Below are 11,103 nucleotides of genomic sequence, written 5' to 3'. Positions count from 1 at the left end.
TGGGTGTTTTATCATGGAGGAAGAGACACAACCCAAGATACTACCAGAGTTCAGCAGACCTTTAACTGGCTCTCTGTAGACTCACAGTGCATGCGGTCTCACAGCAGCTGTTCCCCTTTAAGAAACCTGTGTCCTCCTGCTTCTCCATTCAGATAGTCCTCTGCTCTGTTGAAAACACACATCACGTACTCAGTCTGTGCTCAGGACAGTCTTGTCTCTCAGCAGCCTTAAGTGTCCTGTCCGGAGAGGCGACGAGTCACTGTTTGTGCTTTAGGTATCGGTAAGTCACAGCGTTTGTTTTAGGTATTGGATGTTTTTGTCTGATACATCAGTAGCCACAGAGAGCTTTGTGCCATCAGGTCGCTGCACTGGATACTGCAAGAAATAAATGCAAGGATGTTTTTTTCACTTTGGTTTTGCATGGCTGTTCTTTTCATTCAAAACACTTGGAACACTAAAACAGTTTTATTTCCTAGAAAACCCTTTGTAGGAATGTTGCCGTTGTGACCTGAGAATCTGCAGGTTTTCATTTATAACTATACAAAGACAAAGTGTGTAATGGACAAAGTGTTTAACAGCATCAGTCACAACACAGCGGGTCTAAACTGCCATCGGCTTTCCTTCCAACCAAACACTGCAGCAACTCACTGACTGGTTCGTCTGTTTTTACAGTCTGTAGTTCATCCTCTCTGGTCGAAGGTGTGTTGATAATAATAACAATAATAGTAATAATAATACTACATTTTATTTGTATAGTGCTTTTCTAAATACTCTAAATAGTAAACGAGATACACAGAAAACACATGAATGACAATATCAGTGAATAAGACCATGAATAAAACCACCAATAATAAAAAGAGAATTAAAAAGTTAAGTAGTGAAATGAGCTGCTGTGTTTGGTTGGAATAAAAACCTGCAGACTCTCGGGTCACGACGGGTCGAGTCGATGATTCTGTATGTGACTGATAGTGTTTTTGAGGATTATGGTACTTTGTCCATTGCACACTTTGCACACTGTTTTTCTGAAAGATGCACAATTGAAGAGATTGCTCATGTGAGAGACTCCATATTTTTTGTGATACTCTATTGATTCCCAAAGGGGAAATTGGCAGAAAAACAGTCCAGACTGTTGATGATGAGCTGGTAGTTTGATGGACGAGCTGCTGTCATCCTCATATCTGATATCTGTCAAAACTGAGATGGAGGCCTCTGCTATCAAATATAGAAGAAATATAGAATGTGCTACAAGAAGATATCCTGCGTTACCTAGTTGGTAGACGCAAAATAGTGCTGAACATCATCTTAAAACTAATATTGAATAATTCTTTATCAGTATTTACAGCGGCTTCCTGTTAAATTTGGCACACAGCTAGCTGTGTTTCAGACAGACTCCTGTGTGGAAAATGAAGCTGTTTTTACTTCAGTGTTTTTTGTTTTGTCGGCTCCAACTCATCAGAGCAGATAACTCTCTGATGTTGGTCTGATGTTAGTTTGACAGGACGTCTCTCCCTCCTCCTCCTCCTCCTCCTCCTCCTCCTCCTCCTCTCCCTCCTCCTCCTCCTCCTCCTCTCCCCCCTCCTCCTCCTCCTCCTCCTCCACTCGGCTACACACACATAATTGCTTTTGAAAGATTAACACGATACATTTGTTAATCACTTGTTGCTTTGTGTATTCCAATTACCACACAGGATTATTTATGAATGCAAATGAGATTCTGTTAATTTAGATGTAACAGAACAAGGCAGTTAACTGTCTTCTGACAGCAGCAGTCAGCAGGGGAGGAAAGAAAGAATCGACCTACAAGCAGTTTGGTCGGTTACTGAAAATGTATTCCATTACAGTTACTAGTTACTTCATCCAAACTGTAATCAGTAATGTAATCCAAGGGATTTCCCAAACTCAGTAATGTATTCTGATTACTTTCAATTCAGATTACTGTGCTATATTTGAGGTATAAAGGTACAGATAAGACAAAGTGGAAAATTACAAAGTTCAGTAAATTTATTTCAAGTTTGCATATAAACAAATTTTCTTGTGTAGCATATGTTGTACAACAGCTGCTACTATTTAACTGGCTTTAAAAATATTCCCAGAAGTAATCCTCTCTTTTTTCACAAGTGTCTGTAATAATTATATTTCAATACTCTGTTACTATACTCAACCCTGCTTCAAGTCAACATTTTCCATCATTTTTCTGGATGATAGTAACCTTTAAATTATTTTTCAACTGATTTCTCTTCAGTGTATCCATCTTCCTTCACAACAACATGCTGAAGCCCGAGAGGTTTTATACTCGTGTATCATAAACAATATCCAGTGTAAAACTCAGCGCTGCCTCTTCATGAAAAAAACCCAAAAAAAACACAACACACAGTGGGCCAAAAACCTCAAACACAAACACATTCACTGTCGGTCGTCCAACATGGCAGCGTTCCCCAGTCCAAATCCTTTTGGGCCGAAGTTTTTGGCGTAGCAAACTGTTAGAGAGAGAAACACAGAGAAGGCAGTGTGGGAGAGAAAGACAAAAAGATTCACTTTGTAAAAATATTTGTCTGACATTATTTCACTGCGCTGACAGAACGAACCTGTGTTGAAGCAATATTCCCCTTAGTTTTAACATGGGGGTTATTCAGCACTTGACCGCCATGAAAACCAGAATATAAACTACTCACTAAGATCAGATGCAGCTGGATGAGTTTGTAACATTCAGATTTTTACTTCCCATTCATTTGAATGAAAACTGACATTAAACATGTTGGTGAACAGATTCAACAACAGATTTTGCTTTTAAGACAACAGATCATCCTGGGTCAGTCGTCATTTTGCTTTTCTATTTTTGGTTTACACTAAAATTACTATTTAAAAATAAAAGTAGATCCGGTCTCCCAAACAGGAACTATCTCTCCTAAATGGTATCCCTCCGCTATGTTCTCTTCTATTAGGGCTGGGCAATATATCGATATCGTGATATGAGACTAGATATCGTCTTAGATTTTGGATATCGTAATATCGTGATATGGCATAAGTGTTGTCTTTTCCTGGTTTTAAAGGCTGCATTGCAGTAAAGTGATGTAATTTTCTGAACTTACCAGACTGTTCCAGCTGTTCTATTATTTGCCTTTACCCACTTAGTCATTATATCCACATTACTGATGATTATATATCAAAAATCTCATTGTGTAAATATTTTGTGAAAGCACCAATAGTCATCCCTACAATATTGTCGCAATATCGATATCGAGGTATTTGGTCAAAAATATTGTGATATTTGATTTTGTCCATATCACCCAGCCCTACTTACAACTGAACATTTAGCTCACTTCGTAGAAAATACCGAGATATATATCGTGTATTGCCATTCAGCCTAAAAATACCGAGATATGATTTTTGGTCCATATCGCCCAGCCCTATCTTCTATCAATAAAAATGATTTTTGATGAAATTATGTTCTAAAACGTTGGACCCACAGTCAGCTGAAAATCACAGCAGCAGGATCTGTTGTTAAATCTGTTCACCAGCGAGTTAAATGTCAGTTTTCAGTCTATTTTCGTGGCTCATTCAAATGAATGGGAAGTAAAAATCTGAACGCTACAAACTCGTCCAGCTGCATCTGATCTTGGTGAGTAGTTTATATTCTGGTTTTCATGGTGGTCAAGAGCTGAATAACCCCCATGTTAAAACTAAGGGGAACATATCAATCCAATCCATTGTGTGTGTGTTCTTGTATTTCTATACTTGTGAGGACCAAATGTGCTCATAAGTGTTAAAAAAATCCTTTTGTCAGTCCTCACTTTGTTAAAGAGTTAGTTTAGGTTTAGGATTTGGGTTTAGGGTTAAGAGTAGAATTAGGATTAGGTTACTACTGTTACATTGCTGATTTTTTTACTTAAGTAGAAGTGAAAGTGCTGGTGTATAAATCTACTTAAGTGAAAGTAAAAAGTGTCTGATTTAAAATGTCGTCAGAGTAAAAGTTCCTGAGTTCCTCTTTAGAAAAGAGAACGTTGTCAGCTGTGATCTTTTCCATGTGATTCTAAAAGGAGAGAGGACAGAGTTCAAACTGGATTATTTTCACTGGAAACATTAGAAACGACAAAATAAAGTGCAGAAACAAAGTAAAGTCAGATTCCTCTTCTCACTGTGAATGGATCCACAGTTTGTCAGATTACGTTGATCCAGTTTCTGATGGAGAGACACAAGGTCTGTTCTGTGATGGATGGGATTTAAAATGGAGTGGAGTAGCCTACAATACTGCAGGAAAGATGGACTTAAGTAAAAGTAAAATTACTGACTTTAGAAAAGACTCAAAAAAGCACAAGTACACAAAAAAACGACTCAGTTACAGTAACGTAACGTGTAATTAGTTACTTCTAAGGGTTAGGCATGTAGTTGGAAAGGTGAGGGAATGAATGTAGTCAATGGAAAGATCTCACAAGTATAGTGATACAAGCCTCTGTGTGTGTGTGTGTGTGTGTGTGTGTGTGTGTGTGTACCTTTACAGTACAGCTCTCCATCCTTGTCTGTCACTGTGGTCGACTCCAGGCTCTTGCCACACAAGGCACAGCGGAAACAGGTTTTGTGCCAAGGCTACACACACACACACACACACACACAATACATTGTATTACACAATACCTGTTGGAAACATCAACAACATCTGAACTTCTATCATTATACCTTTAAAAAATAACAGCCATATCAAAAATACTAAAACCAGAACTGGAACTAAATTAAAACTAAACTAAATCTGCACTAAATTTACCAAACCCACACTGGAAACCAACAAAAACTAAACCGAAATTATTTTGTTTTGTGTGTGTGTGTGTGTGTGTGTGTCTGGATGGAATTTTGTTAAAATATATTATAAATTGTATGACGTATTTTGTATCACCTAAAAAGTTAATAAAAAGACTCTGAACAACAACAACAACAACAAAAAAAAAAAGAAATTTACATAAAAAATTGAAAACTATATAAAAAAAGGGAGCAGCAGTGTGTCCTCACCTTCCCGGCTCCCATCACCTTCTCGGCGGCGTACACGGCTTTGGAGCAGCGGGGGCAGAGGTCCGACCCGCCAAACTTCTGCCCAAACTTACTGGGACTGGAGTTAGCGGCGGGCGGGCGCTGCTTAGAGCTGCAACAAGAGGACACGAGTGTCTGAGAGGTTTGACAGAAAAGGGGGCAGAGTGTGAACAAGGGTTCGACTGATATGTAAGGGATAATGCCCGACGAGGTGTCCATTATCAGGAATTAATGGACACCCTGCAGCCAATCAGAATCGAGTATTCACCCAGACCATGGAATAAGGGGTTTTAAAGGCCAACAGCTGCCAATATTCAATATCTTTGAATTTGATCATTTTTATGCCCCAAAATCACCTGGCACCAAAGATCAGCCAGTAGCAGATGGCAATTTCACTAGTGCGGTTTTTACCCTCAGAACTTAGAACGGTTCCTCCACTGTTGTCATGGTAATAGTGCAGAATAAAATGGCGATTATGGAATTTGAAGAGTTAGTTGCTACGGTGACAACACAAGTCTAGACATTAGAGAACTGAGCAGATGAGTCTGTTAGCAAACAGTCAAAACTCAACTGAAAGCTAACGTTAGCAACGAGGCTAACGTAGCTTCATCACAGACTGTACTTCTCTCTCTAGCTCTTCTAGTCAACATTAGCATGTTAGCAATCCATGGCAGCAAGGAGAGAGAGAAGCTGCTTTGGTTCTTGCTGTAAAACCTCTCAGCTCAGTGACTTGCTGTGAGTCGCTTTATACAGAAGCTAGTCCAACGGGTCACAGCAAGATGGCCGCCGCTTCGACCGCCCAGGAACGCTGATTTGAATGGAAATGACCGTTCTATCCATTCAAGTTTAGACAGATTTGGGTTTGGGTTTTATTTATTCTTTAACCCAATAACGGCTCCAAAACGGATCCACCGGTCTAACCCAGTGTGAAGACTTACTCATGAGGCTGCAGGTCTACATTCAGTCCAGGAGGGTCCGAGCTCAGCGCCCCGGCTCCTTGCCCGTATCCGTAGCCTTTTGGCCCATATTTCTTGCCGTAACAGGATTTGCAGTAGATCTCAGATTCGTGTGCTGCAACCGTCGTACTGTCCAGTCCCTTCCTGCAGCTCACTGCAGAGGAAACACAGCAGGAACTTTACACACAGACACAGAGAAGATCATATTTAAATCATTTATCCATTTAATGTTAGGCTGGGTGAAATGGTTTGTGTTGTTCAGGCTCTTCAGAGTGGCATGGCGGAGTATCAGAAGCTAAAAAAAGCTCCCACCTACCTAGCTTTGTCAGTCAACAGTGGCGTTATGTTAGTCAGATGTCTTGTGTTTCTATTTCTAGGAGACGAGGAGAGCGCTGGTCGAAGGTTCGGGTAAAGATGAACACTTAACAGATGGATGAGCTCACTGCATTTCACATTTCCCAGCAGAACAATCTACCAATCAGCAGACTCTCATCCATCCAGTCCCAGTTAGCAGGGAGGGACTGAAGTGTGCTGTTTGTTTGTGGAGAGAACAGCGAACCTATCCGGGGCTTTAATATAACTCTCCGTCTCCGTCCCTGGCTCGGCCGCTCTGCAGCTGTGAGCTCTGCTTAAAGCCTTGGCTCCGTCACAAGAGAACCACAACCAGACCAGCAGGTCAGCAGGTCCAGCCAAACCAGAGTAAACCACCAGAACCGTTATCAGAAAACTGGAGTACAACCCCTTCACCAAGAGAGAAAGGGGGGAAGAGAAGAACAAGAGTTTAAAAAGAAATAAGTGCTGCTGGTGCTTTTATAGGCTCCTCTCCTCCTTTCTTCCACTACCTCCTCGTTTCCTTTACTACCTCCTCCTTTCCTCCACTACCTCCTCTTTTTTTCCTCCTTTCCTTTACTATCTTCTCCTTTCCTCCTCTACCTCCTCCTTTCCTCCACTACCTCCTCCTTTCCTTTACTACCTCTTCCTTTCCTCCACTACCTCCTCTTTTTCTCCTCCTTTCCTTTACTATCTCCTCCTTTCCTCCACTACCTCCTCTTTTTCTCCTCCTTTCCTTTACTATCTCCTCCTTTCCTCCACTACCTCCTCCTTTCCTCCACTGCCTCCTCCTTTGCTCCACTACCTCCTCCTTTCCTTTACTACCTCCTCCTTTCCTCCACTACCTCCTCTTTTTCTCCTCCTTTCCTTTACTATCTCCTCTTTTCCTCCTCTACCTCCTTTTCTCCTCTACCCTTCTTTCCTTTACTATCTCCTCCTCTCCTCCACTACCTCCTCCTTTCCTCCACTGCCTCCTCCTTTGCTTTACTATCTCCTCCTTTCCTCCACTACCTCCTCCTTTCCTCCACTGCCTCCTCCTTTCCTTTACTATCTCCTCCTTTCCTCCATTACCTCCTCCACTACCTCCTCCTCCTTTCCTCCACTACCTCCTCCTTTCCTTTACTATCTCCTCATTTCTTCCACTGCCTCCTCCTTTCCTCCACAACCTCCTCCACTACCTTTTCTTTTCCTCCACTACCTCCTCCTTTCCTCCACTACCTCCTCCACTACCTTTTCTTTTCCTCCACTACCTCCTCCTTTCCTCCATTACCTCCTCCACTACCTCCTCCTCCTTTCCTCCACTACCTCCTCCTTTCCTTTAGTATCTCCTCATTTCCTCCACTGCCTCCTCCTTTCCTCCACTACACCCACTGCACAGCTGACCATTCTGGAAGGTGGATCCCTCTCTGTGAGGCCCATCCCAAGGTTTCTAATTTTCCTAATGAGGTTTTCATGGAAACTTTTCCTTGTTCTCACTGAGGGTCTAATTGTGAACAAACACGGACGTCCTGCATCTAAACAAGCTAATTTGATGAATTTCAATGAAGTGATGAAGTGTTCGATTAGTCTGGCTAACAAGGAACTTGCAATAAAAGTGCATGTGTGTGTATGTGTTTTCTTACCGTTGACTGACACTAAACTTTTTTAGAGTTTGTAAGGTTAAAGGTCACCATTGTGTCGTAACTCGGAGGGTTTGGGTTAGTTTCCGACTTAATCATCCAACTGTGGAGTTTCCAAATTTTGAAATTTCCAAGTAGGAAATTCTTTTTTCCGATATATCCGATACACATGTACATGAATGCACAGCAAGGTTAGTGGGTGTCGTTTTTCATTTACTGTGGTACAACGTGGGTGTGTGAAGCCCTTTGAGACTGTAATTGTGATCAGTGGCTATACAAATAAACTTGACTAACAGGAACTGGTCTAAACAGGCCAGCAGGCTCTCAGGGAACTTAGTTTCTGGATCGTCCACCATGACTCTCTCTAGTGAAGTGAGAGGTCTGAACAGTTTGAACAGCGCTCACTGCAGATGAAGCAGGTCTTATGGAAGCTCCTGCCGTTACACTGGATCTCCTCTGCATGGTACACCGTCTTCTCACAGGTGGCGCACTTACAGCCTCCGCCCCAGTTTGGCATCCTGAGGGAAAAGAAACTAAGAAAGGAAGAAATCTGGTCCGGCAGGTTTTGGGCAGTGGTGGAAAAAGTCCTCAAATCTTTTATTTAAGTAAAAGTAGCAATACCACAATGGAAAAATACATAATAAGTAAAAGTCCTGCTTTCAAAATGTTACGTAAGTGAAAGTATGAGTAGCAGTAAAATGTATTTAAGTATCAAAAGTAAAAGTCCTCATTCTTTCAGAGTGTTAATTATTGATGCATTAACCTGTAAGAAGTATAGGTAACACTTTACAATAAGGGTCACTAAGTTAAGGGTTAGTTAATTCTTAATAAGCATTAACTAACCCTTAATTAACAGTTAACTAATGTGTCTGGTAATCATTTACTAATGGTGTTCATGTTAACTAAAGTATTAATTTATACATTATTTAATAGTCATCTTTATAAACTATTAAATAATGTATAAATTAATACCTTAGTTAACATGAACACCATTAGTAAATTACACATTAGTTAACTGTTAATTAAGGGTTAGTTAATGCTTATTAAGCAATAACTAACCCTTATTAAGCATTAGTGTTACCTAAGTATTTTAATGTTGTCGGTCTAACTGCTCCATATACTGGAACTAAGAAATATGATCACATCACCCCCATATTGATCAACCAACATTGGCAGACTTTCAGATCCTTCTCCTAAGTTATAAAGCACTGACCGGTCTGGCACCATCCTGCCTCTCAGAACTCGTTACACCTTCTACTCCTCCTCGCCTCCTACGATCACAACACACTGACTCTCTCAACCCCGAGGGTGAATAAAAAGTCAGCAGGGAGCAGAGCTTTCTCTTTCCGCGCCCCTTACCTGTGGGATGCTCTCCCCACCCCGAATAGAGAGGCAAGCTCCATTTCTGTTTTTAAGGCAAAACTTAAAACATACGTATTCTCTAAATTCTATGGTGTAACCTAAATAGTCTGGCTGTTTGGGATGCAGAGAGATATGACAGAGATAAACCACGTCTCTTTAAAAAGCAGGTCTACATCATGCTCATGGATCATTTGGAAATATAGGAGCGTTAGTCAAGGAATAATTTAGATTTAATTTGTTTTGTGTTTGGTTGTGTTAATTGGGTTATTGTTGCTTGAACCTGTTTTGCCACATGTGTTTTTAGTGTGTACTGGTTTGTTGTTGAGGACACTGGCTGACTGGACTTTTCAATCTGCGCCATCTTGGCGTTGACACATCAAGGAGCACAATGGAAATAAGTCTGTTGACTTTATTGCGTTATCCTTGTCTAGATGCATTTTTTATTGTTTTTGTGTCTATCTTGTCTTTCTATTCTACTAAACTAAAAGCGCTGCCTGTCTGGCCTTCTGTCCCACATTCCTGTTTTCCCTCCTATCAGAGCAGGCGTCACATCACAGGAGCGGTATGTGATGTTCCAGGAATAGAGGCTTCACTGAGACTTCAGACCGGCAAGGGACAAACAACCAGCGCTCACCAGACACCAGAGGTGGGACCAAGTCAACTTCGCTCGAGTCCCAAGTCAGTCCCAAGTCTAAATGTAGAACACCAAGTCAGAACAAATCAAGAGTCCAGTATCAATTTAATATCTTAAAGAAAACTAAATATCTAGGACTTTTCAATGCAATATGGTTTTAATAGGATAAAAACTTGGTAAGAGCATCATGAGTTTGATTTCTATAATCAGTTTCTACTTCAATAAATTCAGTTATTCCATACAAATTCAGAAAACAGAATTTAAATTCAGTCATCTGCTGGAACAAATCTCATCACTTTCAATCTAAGTCATTTACACAAACACAAGATCTCAAGTCAAGACTTTAGAAACCTTTTCAAGTCATCAAAGTACAAGTCAGAGTCAAGTCCCAAGTCACCAGAACCCAAGTCAAGTCTCAAGTAATTAAAACTGACAAGTCAAAGTCATGTGACTCAAGTCCCCACCTCTGTCAAATACTGTTGGAAATTTCTGAGTTCACTTGAGACGAATCAGTATTCTCACACAGAACGACTCTTAAGGGTTTTATGCAATTTTGATAAGAGAAAGAACACAATGTATTTGAAGTTGCAGAGGATGACAGCATATAAATGGCCTAATTACAAACCAGATTCTGTTGCTGTTGTATTATCCCACTTTACTAACAGAGCAATGCTTTAACACAAAGGGAAAATCAGTCCTTACCTTCAATCCAAGCCTGTACTCTTCCCTGTTCTAACTTAGCTGCAGTAAAGGCTCCTGAACGCAGCTTAGGAGCCGCTTAAATACCGTCCATCTCCATCACCACAGCTCACCGATGACGCTTCAGTGAAACAATCCTCCTAAAACAACTTGTGACAAAGCCGAGCCCTCCGACCCGAGCATCGCAGGGTGAGAGAAGCCCACGCAGCAGCTAATCAAACATTTGTTGTGGATTTAAAGAGACACTGGAAACTCCGGCTATCGCTAAACTGAGTGACAGCTGCATGGAGGAACGACCCGCCACCGCATGCTATAGGATTGTGTTCATAAATAACTGGATCTGAAAGCGTGTAATTGACGTCTGGACATCCTAATATGAACACATTGCAGTTTCAGTAACATATGAACAGACTACAATGACCAAGAAAGACAGCAAGGGGGGGAAAGTAATGGAAAAACCCTGCTGATGTGAAATAAAAACAGG

General features: G+C 41.0%; 1 protein-coding gene across 1 annotated transcript; it reads right to left on the bottom strand.

Moving 5' to 3' along the window:
• Window positions 1-2,153: 2,153 nt before the first annotated feature.
• csrp3 (cysteine and glycine-rich protein 3 (cardiac LIM protein)) lies at window positions 2,154-10,677 on the bottom strand. The gene is made up of 6 exons (XM_071915390.2): window positions 10,623-10,677; window positions 8,330-8,442; window positions 5,958-6,129; window positions 5,002-5,131; window positions 4,491-4,584; window positions 2,154-2,477 (listed from the first exon to the last, which is right to left on the bottom strand). Exons 2-6 carry the CDS (start codon window positions 8,439-8,441, stop codon window positions 2,404-2,406), a joined length of 582 nt encoding a protein of 193 aa, XP_071771491.1. The 5' UTR covers window position 8,442; window positions 10,623-10,677; the 3' UTR covers window positions 2,154-2,403.
• Between the last annotated feature and the right edge of the window lie 426 nt (window positions 10,678-11,103).

The sequence above is a fragment of the Centroberyx gerrardi genome, chromosome 1 (assembly GCF_048128805.1).
Source record: "Centroberyx gerrardi isolate f3 chromosome 1, fCenGer3.hap1.cur.20231027, whole genome shotgun sequence".
NCBI lineage: Eukaryota > Metazoa > Chordata > Actinopteri > Beryciformes > Berycidae > Centroberyx > Centroberyx gerrardi.
Note: the sequence above shows the minus strand (reverse complement) of the source record. Positions and strands in the feature narration are given on the sequence as shown.